Raw genomic sequence first — 16,084 nt, forward strand, 5'->3', positions numbered from 1 at the left:
AACTATTTACTGATAAAAAATGAATATTAATCATGAATATAAGCTTATAAAGTATCTCTCTGGCTCTCCCTTACAAACAAATAAAATAAACTGTGTTTTTAAGTTCCACCTTTGAAAATTTGATTTCCGGAAACTTCTGTGATAAATGATATTTTGAAACGTCTGGACCTTCGATCTCCGGAAACTTCCAGATCACTGTTAGCGAAAATTCCGGAAATCCGGATTTTTTCCGGGGTACAATCACCCCTGCCTTTCAATATTTTTTCATAAAATTTGGTCTTTAGAAGGTATTATATTGGGGGTATTCCTATTTATTAATACATAGTAAAACACTAGGAGTGATTCATTAAGCATAGACAAAATATGTGTTATAAAATACGACTTCATGGCTTAATTTAACCCCTTTTTTTTTCTTTAATACGTTGATTATAAAATTTACTTAAAATATTTCATATCCTAGCCTTTCTTCACTGTTGAAAATGTATTAGGAAATTTAATTCACGAGATAGCTGAGTGTAAATTTCTTTCTGCCTTTCCTCTGAAATGAAAATTTGCACAGCATGAGAAATTCGGAAAATTTTTATCGAATGGAAACTATCTATTTGTAACTATCATAACAAATTCATAACAAATCAAAAAATTGATACGATCAAAACTAATTGAAATCAAAATATTTGTATCGTTTATCAGAAAGCATTTAAAAATTATTGTCTTTCACCATCGTTTTCTAAAAAAAATTTATTACTTTTCTTGCCGTTAAATAAAATAATTTTCATAACATACTAATAAACCAAGTATGTGAAAGAAATTCTCGTTGTGTGGCCTAAAATTTGTCCAAAAATTATCTTTTCCTTGTAAAACTACCAAAAAAAAGTATTAAATAAAACAAATATTCGCTATCGCGACGCTTGAGTACTCCCTCTAGTGGGAGCCTGAAAATATCGGGAATTAGTTCTATCATAACCATTGGCAAAGACGGACGCCATTTTCTTAGCAGCAAATAAGAAGCAAAATTTCCCTAAGGAAAAGGCCGAAGAACTTGAAAAAACTCTCCAGAGTTCGCCAAACATTTGAAGAACAATTTCTCAATAATTTTTTCCTTTCAATAACCAACAGCATAACTTCCGATTTCATGATCGCTTCTTGTTACAGATGTTTGTATTACGGTAAAATAATTTTTTCTGTCTTCAATTCATTACAAATTAAGGTGAAGTCAACCTGGCTTTCGTCATTTCAATGAATAAATGTGAATTCAGAATGTACAGAACTGTAATAGTTATAGAATATTCTTCTTCCTTATAGAATAGTATATATTTCTGTATCTATATAATTCGGAAAACAACAATAAAGAATCATCGGAATTACTTGAAACAGTATCATTTGGGCTGATTGAAATAACATTTATCGTTTTCTTGGTAAGTATTTTTTAGTTTTGAAAGAATAATTTTAATTAGAATTCAGCTATTCTGTTTCTCAAGTTACATATTAAAATTCATTTCGAGACTATACAATTATAAAATTTTGCTGTTTGGTATGTTATCTAAAAGTAATGAAGGGATAATCTATGTATATATTATTTAAATATGAAATTTTCAAACTAAGAACATTTCATTTGGAATTCTGCGGATTTATAAAGCAGGTGAGTGTTATGATTTTTATAATAGAAAATTTTCTTGTAAATAATATTTTCTTTATTTGATGATAGTTCTCTACAGAATGGTTTTTTACGTCTGATTAAGAACTATAAGAATTAAAAAAAAGAAACAATATGAAAGTTTTAATTTCAATATGAGGAATTTTTAAAATCGTTTTTTTATCCTAAGAATTCTTTTTTTTACGATTTTTGGTTTATACTTTTTTGATAAAAATTGTTGTCAAAATACTTTTTTTGAAAAATTAGATGGTATAACATTATGTGTTTATGTATACTTCTTGTATATTCCAATGTTTGAAGTAANACTAATTGAAATCAAAATATTTGTATCGTTTATCAGAAAGCATTTAAAAATTATTGTCTTTCACCATCGTTTTCTAAAAAAAATTTATTACTTTTCTTGCCGTTAAATAAAATAATTTTCATAACATACTAATAAACCAAGTATGTGAAAGAAATTCTCGTTGTGTGGCCTAAAATTTGTCCAAAAATTATCTTTTCCTTGTAAAACTACCAAAAAAAAGTATTAAATAAAACAAATATTCGCTATCGCGACGCTTGAGTACTCCCTCTAGTGGGAGCCTGAAAATATCGGGAATTAGTTCTATCATAACCATTGGCAAAGACGGACGCTATTTTCTTAGCAGCAAATAAGAAGCAAAATTTCCCTAAGAAAAAAGCCGAAGAACTTGAAAAAACTCTCCAGAGTTCGCCAAATATTTGAAGAACAATTTCTCAATAATTTTTTCCTTTCAATAACCAACAACATAACTTCCGATTTCATGATCACTTCTTGTTACAGATGTTTGTATTACGGTAAAATAATTTTTTCTGTCTTCAATTCATTACGAATTAAGGTGAAGTCAACCTTGCTTTGGTCATTCCAATGAATAAATGTGAATTCAGAATGTACAGAACTGTAATAGTTATAGAATATTCTACTTCCTTATAGAATAGTATATATTTCTGTACCTATATAATTCGGAAAACAACAATAAAGAATCATCGGAATTACTTGAAACAGTATCATTTGGGTTGATTATTAATAACTTTTATCGCTTTCTTGGTAAGTATTTTTTAGTTTTGAAAGAATAATTTTAATTAGAATTCAGCTATTCTGTTTCTCAAGTTACATATTAAAATTCATTTCGAGACTATACAATTATGAAATTTTGCTGTGTGGTATGTTATCTAAAAGTAATGAAGGGATTATCTATGTATATATTATTTAAATATAAAATTTTCAAGCTAAGAACATTTCATTTGGAATTCTGCGGATTTATAAAGCAGGTGAGTGTTATGATTTTTATAATAAAAAATTTTCTTGTAAATAATTTTTTTACTTATTTGAGGATAGTTCTCTACAGAATGGTTTTTTACGTCTGATTAAGAACTATAAGAATTAAAAAAGGAAACAATATGAAAGTTTTAATTTCAATATGAGGAATTTTTAAAATCGTTTTTTTATCCTAAGAATTCTTTATTTTACGTTTTTTAGTTTATACTTTTTTGATAAAAATTGTTGTCAAAATACTTTTTTTGAAAAATTAGATGGTATTACATTATGTGTTTATGTATACTTCTTGCATATTCTAATGTCTGAAGTAATATGATTCAGAAAAGTATGGAATGAAAATTCGTATTAATGGAATAAAAGTATGGGATAAAATTAGTACTTGCGTATTAACGCCACCGCCGCTACAGATTTGGCGGTTTTTAAGTGCCACCAATCTACACTTAAAATTTTTGCGACAAATCATAAAATAAAACACTTTATTTAAAATCAAAGTAGTCAATCGGATTGCGGTGGAAAATGAGCCGATATAGAGCTTAACATAAATTCAAAACAATCTCTATTTTCTTTCACCTGATGCGGTCGCCATATGAACTCTAATAAGTAAGATTCCAAATGAAAGAACATTTCCAAAACGTACTTTTACCAAGATAAAGTTTCATGTCATGGGAAATGGTACATTTTCATTTCTTTTTTTCTTTTTTTTTTAGTAAAATATTTCGTTTCTGAAAAATTTAAATTGAATCTTGTTCTGTTTTTGGCAAATCCCAAAGACACATCTTTGCAGCACTAAAATTTTTTTTATAAAATCACCATTGACGTACTTTACATGTCTGCAGAAACGTTCATAATTCGTTTGACAGGAATAAAGAAAGATTGTTCCGATTTTTAAGTGCCTTACATTGAGTTGCAGCAGACATTTTATTAAAGTGCATTTGCGAATTTTTTACCAGGTCAAGTGGTTAAAAATGCATCCTAGCGTAAATCTGATTATTAGGTCAAAAATTATTTGTTGTGTCAATTATCATTATTCCAACATTTCATTTTTTGAACTATGTATTTAACGAAAATTATAAATTATTATTTTTTACCAGGTCAAGTGGTTAAAAATGCATCCTAGCGAAAATCTGATTATTAGGTCAAAAATTATTTGTAGTACCAATTATTATTATTTCAACATTTCATTTTTTGAACTATCTATTTAACGAAAATTAATAAATTATTTTCAATATAAACTTCACTTCAAAATTATGGAATACCTTGAAAAACGCTGAAATAGAAAAGAAAAAGAAAATTCAAATGGTATGAAAAATGAGAGGAAACTTTTTATAACTTTTCAATAATGCAAAAGCTACCATTTATCTCTTCCTGTGTAGGAATCTATATATATATATTTCTCTTACACGGCGACAAAAAAAAAGCCTCATTACAACTCCACGAATGGCAACGCTAGAAAATCCACAAATGATTGCCGCTAAAAATGTCACATGCCAAATCTAGCTCAGGTGGCTCAACATATAGCGCTTTTAAAAACGGAAACTAAATAACCAGGGAGAGCATAAGATAGGCAGAAGTGAGTAGCCTTTGTCGATAGATCTCTATTTTAGTATTTTGTCGAAAGCGTTTTTTTTCACGAATTTATATATTACGAATTTATTTCACGATTTTTGATTTATATCACGAATTTATTTGTTTAACTAGAATTTATTTGTTTATGCAGATTTTTCCATTGTAATTCACTTATTTCAATTTTTAATAGACTTAATTATAGCCAAAATTTTAGCCTTTTTAAAGAGATAACAGTTTTAGAAATTTTAACTTAAGATTTTATACTATAGCACATTTCTAATACGTTTAACGAATTACATGTCATTTATTTGAATTCNGCGAGCTTGGTTTGCGAAGCGAACCATATAAGATTGCGTAGCAATTTTCGGGGGTTGGCGAGCGTTAGCGAGCAGGGGGCGCAGCCCACTAGTATATATTAAAGTGCTTTTGAAACTAAAGCAACGAGTTGGTATCTGTGAAATAAGTTCAAACAATTTACTTCATTAAATTTTATTAACATTACGATGTTTCATATTATTAGATATTTAGAACGAATGTTTATCGAAAATGGGGCCGGAAAAGTATACACGTTATGACAAATTAATATTTAAGCAATAAAAAAACAGAAAACATCAAAACCTGTTTGATTTCGGGGGGAAACAGTGTTTAGTTGAAAGGCAATTATTTGAAGAACCTTAAAATGTTATCAGACAATCAAATTGATTTTAATATTTTTAATCTCGTCTTCCTAATCAACGATTTCAATTATTTCGATATCAATTTTATTTCTTTCAAACTTTTTTAATTTGTGATATTTAATATGTGTACTTTTTTTACTTTATTTTTGACAAGAGTTTTAAATATCTACATTAAGAGCACTGATTACAGACAGTCGTGTATACGTTTACCTATTTCTATTGTAATAATGCATTTTTATTGTTTTTAGACCATATTTTAAAACATAAAATGTTAGAAAAAAAATAAAAACGATGTGCACAGTGCTTGCAGTCAAAACTCCAAAAGATAAAACAGAAGGAAATGCAGAGAAGAAATCTTTTTTCCATATAGACAAAGAAATGCTTAGGTTCAAAATCCATTTCTTCTTATTTATCGGAGGTAAGTGGAAAGATAGTGATTTTGTTTTTTATTCATTACTCTTTTTTAAATATTAATTATATAGTAATTTAAAAAAGTAACAAGAATTGTTCCATTGAAAAAAATAAAGTTTAAAATGAACTGATGACTCTAGATTTATTTGTCCGATTTCCGAGTAATTGGACTTTATGGTTCGAAAGTAAAACCTTAAATATGATGATTCAGTAATGCAGATGATTTTTTACGTAACGAAATATGATACAGAAATATACTTTCGTTACAAACCTTTTCTTCCTCATACAATCGGATTTCTGACCCTCGATGTATGAAGGATAACCACAATCTGGAAAATAGAGTTCCAATAGTTCAGACAGGAGATTTGTTGAGAGTTTTGAACCCTTATTGTTAATTTCAGTTTGGAATGTATGGGGATACATCGATATTTTTTGAAAATCATGATAACGATATTTTAAACATTCTCACAAATTATCATGAATAAATATCAAGCAAAAGATTATGATTTTCAATGGCATAATTTTTAGCATTACAGACAAAGATAAATAATAGTTACGGCTTTGTTATATGTATTATCGATCATCTATTAAAATACCATGAATTGCGACAGTTAAAAAAATTCAATTTAAAGTGCTAATAAATTTAGATTGCTGATTAATTAAATTGGGATAATTGGACCAATTGTAAAAATAAAGTTTATCATTAACTCGGAAAAATATCGCAATATTTCTTAACGTTATATGCGATATTGCAGTATGTACGGTGAAGTGCGTAACTCAGTCTGAATTTTAGTTGCTTTCATATTTATTAATGATTGTTGCTAGAAAATAAAGTTTTTTCAAAAGAAGAACTGCCAAAAAATTGGTTTAAGTAGTTTCATATTGGTTTTTATATTATTCATATAAATGTAGCTCACTGCAAGAACAAACAGTAATAGTATTTGGTACATTCTAAAAAATATGGTATATTCTAAATGGTATATTATCTAAATGGTAAATCTATATGGTATATTCTAAATGGTATAATATGGTATATTCTAAAAAATGGTTTCAATCTGAGATCAAAGACAAATTTTTTTTTGGAATAGATATAAAATCATCCTTCCTGAGCCCATGCTATATAAAAATAAGGCGAACTTACACATTTTAAATTAATTAAGAATGCTAAAAATTCATAATTTCCGGACATTTTAAAAATTCCGTAATTAAATATTCTTGTAAGGCGTCCAAAGATAATGATGTGTACTAATATTTTACTTCTTACCCAAATAAATTCTAATAATAAAATAGTTTTGCTACCAGTGTTCAAACAAAAGGGAAAAAAAATATTAAAATGTGTTACGAGTTTTCTCACCTTCCGGAAAGGATATTTTACTCATTGGCAAAATGGCTCTCGGTTTGGATGTTTGGATTTCATGGCGTCCGCACTTTTCAACTACAATTATCAAGAGTAATAGTAAACAATGTGCATGCATTGCTATGGTGACCGCTGCTGTTTGATAATTTTTTTTAGAATTCTTTTTTTTTTTCACTTATAATTTTGTTATGCATTAAGTTGGTGAGTTTATTTCTGAAATATGGGACCAGAGAGATCCATTAAATACTTCTTGAGTTGTGAATAAAAGAGAATTTCATCATTTGAACGATATTTTTGTTTTTATTGTTTTATTTAAGAATCAGAAATTCTAATCTACAGTTCAAACTGTATCGTTTTCAATACTAATTCAGGTGAATATCACAAATAAAGAGGCTCCAAACTGATTGACATTGTTACAAAAGTTGGAGTTGAAGCAAGAAAAAAAAAACTATGCCAAGACCTAAACTTACCGAGTCTGAAAAAGCCAAAGAACATAGACGGGAATACCTTAAGCGTTACACACAAGCAGAAAAAGGAAAGGATTCCGTTCGAAAACGCAAGCATGAAGCCTGTCCTTCACAAAAGTACTAAAGTGGTTGAGAGAATTGAACCCTACCGAAGAGTGAATGGTGACTCTCCGAACCCCTTTCATGCAAATACGAGAGCTGGGTGTTGATCATCAGTTAGGGATAACAGAATTTTTGACTCTCATGTTCAACCCTGCTGCATTTTGCAAGAGATTCTTAATTTCAGACTTCATTTTCCGCCCTCTGTTGTAGAATCAAAAAATCTCTCGAATTTTTGCTGATTACGGGGACCAACTAAACATTGTAAATTTTTTTGCTCTATTAGAGATAGAAAATTTCATTTCTCTTGTTAATTTCATCGTTTGTGACGCGCCATCGTCTTATTCACTGCAAATAAAACCGGATAAAACCATCAATTGTCAAAAACTTGCCAACCCTGTCTAATTACGATATTTTTCTAAGTGCTTAAAAATATTTTTGAGTCCTTGAAAAGCTCTTAAAGGGTACTTATTTTTTGTTGAAAGATTTGTCTACGCACCCTGTATAAAAAGTTCCATTTTCAATGTACCCAATAACTTGCAAAAGACCGCAGACTGTCTTCCACGCAATATACGAGTAAATGATTCATTCACTATTCATGTAAAATTGAAAAAAAGCCTTGCTTTCAAATCTTATTTCATATATGAACTTGTGAGTCCGAATTGGAAGTATGTTGCAGCTTACAATCTCCATCAAGCACCATTGTACCAATCCGAAAATGTTAATATTGATCTCGATTGGCAGTTCAATATCTATTCAGTCATCAAAAGAGTTTGCACAGAATGTGTCTGAGGTGCATTTAAATATGTCTGCGAAATTGTCTACCGATCAGTTCACAAATAACAGTTAAAGATGTCCAAAGATGAAAACACAATAAAGTTTCTTTTCCAAAAAAAAAATTAGACAACAGCCATTTTGCCAAAGGGAATTTCCTTCATTTTGTAGATAAAACAGAAGGANTACACACAAGCAGAAAAAGGAAAGGATTCCGTTCGAAAACGCAAGCATGAAGCCTGTCCTTCACAAAAGTACTAAAGTGGTTGAGAGAATTGAATCCTACCGAAGAGTGAATGGTGACTCTCCGAACCCCTTTCATGCAAATACGAGAGCTGGGTGTTGATCATCAGTTAGGGATAACAGGATTTCTGACTCTCATGTTCAACCCTGCTGCATTTTGCAAGAGATTCTTAATTTCAGACTTCATTTTCCGCCCTCTGTTATAGAATCGAAAAATCTGCGAATTTTTTCTGATTACGGGGACCAACTAAACATTGTCAATTTTTTTGCTCTATTAGTGATAGAAAATTTCATTTCTCTTGTTAATTTCTTCGTTTGTGACGTGCCATCGTCTTAGTCACTGCAAATGAAATCGGATAAAACCATCAATTGTCAAAACCTTGCCAACCCTGTCTAAATATGATATTTTTCGAAGTGCTTAAAAATATTTTTGAGTGCTTGAAAAGGGCTTAAAGGGTGCTTATTTTTTGTTGAAAGATTTATCTATGCACCCTGGATAAAAAGTTCCATTTTCAACGTACCCAATAACTTGCACAAGACCGTAGACTATCTTCCACGCAATATAAATGATTCATTCACTATTCATGTAAAATTGAAAAAAAGCCTAGCTTTCAAATCTTATTTCATATATGAACTTGTATGTCCAAATTGGAAGTATGATACAGCTTACGATCTCCATCAAGCACCATTGTACCAATCCGAAAATGTTCATATTTATCTTGATTGGTAGTTCAATATCTATTCAGTCATCAAAAGAGTTTACACAGAATGTGTCTGAGCTGCATTTAAATATGTCTGCCAAATTGTCTACCGATCAGTTCAGGATTAACAGTTAAAGATGTCCAAGATGAAAACACAATAAAGTTTCGTTTCCAAAAAAAAATTTCGACAGCAGCCATTTTGCCAAAGGGAATTTCCTTCATTTTGTAGTGAATCGTATTTTAAATTTTCTACTTTTCGATTGTTGTAGCTATTTCAAATTTCTAATTAAAATAAAAACTAACTGATGGGTTGCTTTTAGATGACCCACATTTAAATTGTTCACAGCATTCTTATTTATAATTTTTTTTTATTTTTAGGTACAGCCTCAGTAAACCCATTCATCCCAGTTGTTGCAAAGAACAGACTCGGTCTTTCTGCAACTTCTCTAGCTGCTGTCTTGGCTGCTAAGCAATTAATTACAATTGCTTCAAAGCCAATAATTGGTTACATTGCCGATTACTTCAACAGGCTCAAACTGATGATTAATACACTGCTCATTTTGCAAATAGTTTTCCTGTTTTTAATTCTCGCCGTTCCTCCCATCAAAAAACCCTCCAACTCATCACAAGAATTAACATTATACGATCAAATAGAAAACTCCAAGAAATTGTCCGAATCAGTGATTCTCTCCACCCGGTATCACCCTAACAGCAAAACTTCATCCGTTGAAATTACTTCTCCAAACTCTCCAGAGAAAGATGGAGACTTGTGGAATGAAGATAACAGCCCATTCTCAGAAATTATAAGTGTACAACAAATTAATTACACTGCAATGATCTGCTTTCAGAAAAAACTTGACGCAGAAATAAGCAATTTCTACCTTGAATCTGAATTAAATTGCAGCTGTTTAGTTTATTCTTTTAGTGCAGACAACTTAAATGAACATTTTCAACAGTATAACAAAAAGTTGTATTTTCGTTTACAATCATTAGATTCTAACTATTCTGATTATCAGACAAACAAGACTTTTCCTTGCACAATTATGCTGACAAAAGATAACGATAATTCTACAATTTCAACAATAAATGATTTTCACACTTTCGAATTTTGGATATTTGCTGCTTTTTACATTCTTGCTGGTATATGTACCAGTTCAGTTTTTACACTTTCTGATACAGCTTGCTGTGAGAGTGTGCAGAAGTTGGGGGGAGAATTCGGGAGACAAAGATTGTTTGGCGCAGTTGGATGGGGGGCATTGGCAGCTATAAGCGGATACTTATGTGACCTAACTGGTAACTTTTACGCATCTTGGACGTTTATGGCAGTACTGCAAATACTGGCTTTGTGGAATGTTTCACAATTATATCTTACTAAACCACATTTTTCTCAGAATCTTCTAAAAGACGTTGGTAGAGTACTAAAGTCGGTAGAATTCGTTGCATTTGAATTTGGAGTCTTGTTCAATGGAATAAGTGCAGGTTTACTGTGGTCTTACTTAATATGGTTTGTTTCAAGCTTAGGAGCCAGTAAATTCCTCTGTGGATTGACACAGTACGTTGAATGCTTTCTTGGTGAGATACCTTTCATGTTTTTTTCAGGATGGTTCATAAAGAAATTGGGACATTTTAATCTCCTTTCTCTTTCCCTCATATCGTATGCTTTGCGCTTTTTATGGTACAGTTATCTGCAAAATCCATGGCTTGTTCTTCCTGCTGAAATTACGCATGGTTTTACTTATGGAACTCTTTTTCCTGCAATTGCCTCGTATGGAAAAATGAAAGCAAAACCTGGAACAGAAGCAACAACACAATCAATTCTGTTTACGACACATGGAGGCTTAGGTAAGTTTTAAATTATCGATAACCTGATAATTACTACTTATTAAAAAATTTTTTAATATAATCCGTTGTTTTTTATATTACATGCATGACCAAAATCATTGGTGAGCTTTTTTAAGCGGCTTTTTTAAAACATCCGTTTATATTGATCAGTTATAGCCATTAAAGTATGAAATATAGCAGATAAATCTGTTATCCCTTCTCCCAATTTTAGAGATATTAAATAAAAATCCATAAACATTAAATTAATTCTAATAGTAAGAAAAACAATTAAAATGCCATGAAATTAAAATAAAGAAAGTTTTTTATGTAATCGTACTTACAAAAACAATATGAGAAATAAATTACCACTTAAGGGTTTAATTTCACGGGGAAAAGGAATCCAAATTAAACGTTTCAGAGTTATAAATTAAATTATTGATAAATTTATGAGTTATTCAAAAGTCTCGTGAAGGACTTGAAACCCTTGAACATGGTTTTCTTGCACTTTACACGATATTTAAAAATTTCTGCATTTGAATATCATCTTTACTCCGTCACAAGAAAATTTGAAAGGCAAACAATCTGGTAGCTAAAATTGCTAGTTTTAAATTGAGTAACTATTTTAAAATATGAAATTGCATTTTGTTACGAATGCGTAAAATCTGAATTTAATTGTTATATTTTCAGGTTTTACATCTGATCATTGGATTTATTTATTGATTATAAGAATTAGAGAAGACATTGCACCGTGTGTAATTACTAAAAATATTTGCACATCCAACGGAAAGATTCTGTATTTAGTACATAAAATTCAGTATATTTGCAACAAAAATATCGTATACTATCTTGGGGATCATTTCAGATTTATTTTACTTGATTTTCAGATTTATATTTCAGATTCTGTTTTACTTAATTTTCAATTTGATGAATAATTTTTTTTCAATCAAATTTATCAGAAAATAAGACCCTATAGTACAAGTAATTGAGAACTATAAGTACTAAAATGCCATTCCCTATAAGATATATAATTTCTTCTAATTAACTTCTTAAAATAGTTTAAAATAATTAACTTCTTTTCGATGGGCTTTACCAGATAACAAAAGTTTGAACTCTTAGAACTGGTTCAAGATAAGTGCAGCAAATGCTGAGTACTAGTTAGCATAATTGTAACTCCTTATGATTTTTGATCCATACAAGATTTGATATTTTTTATATTTGTAGTAAGTTCATTAATTTTTAAAAATAATTCAATTAAATATATTTCGGAGTTGCTTTTATGCTTCTTGATCCCGACCGCTTGAAAATTTTATTAAATATAATCATATTTGTTAATTACATGATTCTTCAACCGACTTTTAAATCTAGAAGACGAAAGGACTTACTATATAGACTGTATGGACAGCCACAGATAGTGCAGGTCATCCGAAGCAATAGATTAAGATGGCTTGGCCACATCTGGAGAGGTCCAGAAAACAATGCAGTACGAATCGCCACCTTTAAAAATCCTTCTGGATCTCGGGCCAGAGGAAGACATCCAACTAGATGGCTGGATGGCACTACTAAAGATCTCAAAGTAATAAAGATTAACAACTGGAAAAAAGTCGCCATGGATAAGAGGCTATGCGTGGTTGAGGCAGCCAAGGCCTGTCGTGCTGAAGAAGAAGAAGACGAAAGATCAAAATGATTGTTTTACAAGATGTTACAATGGAATGGTTCAAAATACAATATATGGTAGACCAAGATACAAAACCATATTGTACCTTTAACCTATTTCTTCAACCTTCTATCTCAAATGATTCTATTTAAAATCTTAATTATCTGGTGATACTATCCACCTTTATTGTTTCTATGCGACTGAAACCGGTTTGCACTTGCTTATGTTCATGTATCAATTGATTAACATTGTAATACAATACGTTAAAAATAAATACAAATAGGAAGTATAAGAAAATATCCTTAATAGAAACTCATTACATGCATGTTTAAATAGTATAAAAGTATTGCATATAAACTCGCGCGAAACACGTAATTATTTAAACACTACAGTGCGACTAATTATTTGGTCTAATTATTATACTATACTAATATAATACCTTATATAGTAAATTTTCTATATTTATATAATATATAATCTAATTTATCCAATCGTCGAATTTATGTTATATATCGCCTAATTTGACCACTTCATACACGAACTTAAACAAGTGCAAACCGGTTTCAGTGGCGTAAAAACAATAAAGCTGTATAGTATCACCTGATAATTAAGATTTTACATAGAATCTTAGAGTGCGGCTAATAAATTGGCCAGGTAAATTGGCGTACATAACTTAAGGTTCATACTATATTGCAACCGAGAGTGAATCAAAATTAAAATTTTTGCGTCATTTTCTGAAATATTTATTAAATTAGAAAATTTGACTTTAAGAAAAACTGTATATATTTCAGGTGCAGGTCTTGGATGCATTTTGGCAGGCATTTGCTTTGATAAAATAGGACCTCATCAAACTTTCTTCTACTTCAGCATAATGTGTTCTTGCGCTTCCGTCCTTAATATTGTGCACACCTTCTTATTCAAGTGTCACAACACTGATAAACTTAGTTTGTCATCAGGTTCAATTGCTAAGTGATTTATATCAGTGTCTCTGCTTAGCAAGCGTCTGACGTGTGGTTTAACATTTTGATCAATGAATAAAACAATAATCTTCAAAACTTGAATTGCTCTATTTTTAAAATATAATTTTTGCTTAGTTATGAGGGTCAAATTTTAAATGCTACTCTTCTTATTATTTTACATATGTTGAAACCAAATATCGAGAGAACAAGTAGCTTAAAAAAAAAACCTTTTTTCACTTAACATACTTTAAATAATTATGCAATAAAGAAAACAATTTATGCCTTAAAACCTACATCAAGAAAAACCAAACAGTTTATATTTTTTCATTTCTTAAAAATGACATTTTTAAGTAGTGTTTAAGAGCTATTTTTAAATACTAAATTTTTATAATTTAAGATGTAAACATATGTTTTCAAAAAACCTTTTATGACATAAATATGCTTTAAATATTTATGCAATGAAAATTACTGTTATGTTATAAAACTTAATATGCAAAGAAATAAATTGTAGGAATTCCCTAGCTGCTGAGTTTCTTTGCTGAAAATATCTTCATTATAGGAAAAAGAAATTTAAACATTTCAATAATTACTTATGCTATCGTTCACTTATACAATAAGACAAAGTGAGATGAAACGTTATATGATAAATTAATGTTAGGACGATATCCTCAGTATATTTTTCTTGATTTATTGATTTAAAGTTTGATCCATTTTTTCGACATTAAAAACCTTACCCTGGTAGGTCATACACATGACTACAGGTCGGAAGATACGTGCTCGCAAGCGCTGTAGCGAAGTGCAAGAGAACAAGATGAGGAAGCGAAAAGCGTATTTTGAGCGTAAAAATAAATTTGAATAGTTCAGCGTCAGAACACCAGTCTTCTATAAACCAAAAGAAAACGTATTTTTTTAATGAACTAACTGTATCTTATAACTTACAACGTGAAGCTTTATAATGTTTAGGGGAAATTCTTTCATAAAGTTCACTGTTTAATAATTTTTCCTTTAAATTCACCAACATTGCTAGGCAAATAAGATACATTAGGTAAAATTCCTTGAATCCAATCGTCATTAGCTCTTCCTTATGCTTTCTAAAGTCTTATTTGAGAAGAAATTTTCCCTAGATTATCATAAAGTGTTTCTTTGTTAGTACATTAAAAAGGAAATATATTACCTAATTGAAAACTTTATTCGTTTTCGAAATTTATGAATAAGAAATAACTGTCGGCATGTTTCAAGCGTTCAAAAATAGGTGCCCATTTTCTACAAAACAGGAAAAACTAAATTGCGTAGCATATTTGGATTTAAATAACATCAAAATATGTAAGCCTAGGTACAGGCCTTAGTCACTATCATTTGTCGGTTCAGGACAATGCATTCATAAGAGTCTCGGTTGTTCAGAGAATAGAACGTTTGCCTCGAGGTGATCTAAGGTACGAATTTCAGATGTGTCTGGTTGTCACGAATTCCGCTTCCTGATCTGACTGCCACAGTGCTGACGTAAAGTATGCTGAGTGGTTGCCCCAAGTGGTTTTGGGTTACAATAACCGTGGTAAGTTTTCGTGCTTTTTCTCTCCATGCAATGCAATTGCGAGTTGGTTCCATTCATAAAAGTCCTCCACTCTGGCTAGTTTGTTCCAATATATGATCTAAGAGCTTCTTTTTCTTCAGGGATTTATTTAAAACTGCGGAGTTGATAATCGTAAACTCAGAATTGGGTCGGATGTTCATAAAATGAAACGAAATACGCACATATACTTGTGTATGAATATATAACTAGGAGGCTTCGCCCCCTGCTAGCTGGCNTAATAGAGCTTTAAATGCATGCTTAAAAAAGTAAACATATCTCAAAAAGCGTCTCTATGAAAGTGGACATAAACATTTATTAAAATGGAATGAGAATTTATTAAATGAGCTTAGGATTTGATTCCAGTTTTTAAACTACTGTTATGAGTATTTAATATTAAAAAATCAGTTCATATATCCATATAAGTTCATATTACATAATTGACTTATTCATTAACTTGTACAAAATGTTAATTTAATGCTATTAGTCAGCAGTTTTTAAAGGATAGGTCTTAGTTATTTTAGATATTTTCGACCAGCAAGGTTATCCTAAAACCCGAGATTCAAAGCAACTATTCTTAATGCATTTAAAAATTGACATGAATTTTCAAATTGATTTGGTACGCTCTTTGTAGTTTTAAGTAATTCAGGTGTTGAAAATTAAGGTTCATCCCTCAACCTTTTAAGGCTTGTTTTGTGACATGCCTAGTTTTTTTTCTTCATTTTTTTAAAACTCGAATTTTAAATTATGATTGTTTTCTCAAACACACACACAAACTACGACTACTTTCTGAGACACGCATTTTAAGCTATATTATTTATAAAAATTTACTGCCGA

At 30.3% G+C, this 16,084-nt stretch overlaps 1 protein-coding gene across 3 annotated transcripts in view; it reads left to right on the top strand.

The window, feature by feature from the left end:
* The window catches only part of LOC107451170 (major facilitator superfamily domain-containing protein 6), a 16,081-nt gene extending 2,305 nt beyond the window's left edge, over positions 1-13,776 (top strand). Inside the window, exons 2-5 of one of the 3 annotated variants that reach the window (XM_043054662.2) lie at positions 1,303-1,415; positions 5,443-5,612; positions 9,625-11,088; positions 13,513-13,776. In XM_043054662.2, coding sequence (XP_042910596.1) covers positions 5,486-5,612; positions 9,625-11,088; positions 13,513-13,694 — 1,773 coding nt within the window. In that variant the 5' untranslated portion in view covers positions 1,303-1,415; positions 5,443-5,485 and the 3' untranslated portion in view covers positions 13,695-13,776. Of the gene's footprint in view, positions 1-1,302; positions 1,416-4,364; positions 4,522-5,442; positions 5,613-9,624; positions 11,089-13,512 lie in introns of those variants that run through there. The other 2 variants (XM_071181141.1, XM_043054667.2) reach the window with 2 other exon arrangements.
* Positions 13,777-16,084: the final 2,308 nt, after the last annotated feature.

This window comes from Parasteatoda tepidariorum, chromosome 5 (genome assembly GCF_043381705.1).
Source record: "Parasteatoda tepidariorum isolate YZ-2023 chromosome 5, CAS_Ptep_4.0, whole genome shotgun sequence".
Lineage (NCBI taxonomy): Eukaryota > Metazoa > Arthropoda > Arachnida > Araneae > Theridiidae > Parasteatoda > Parasteatoda tepidariorum.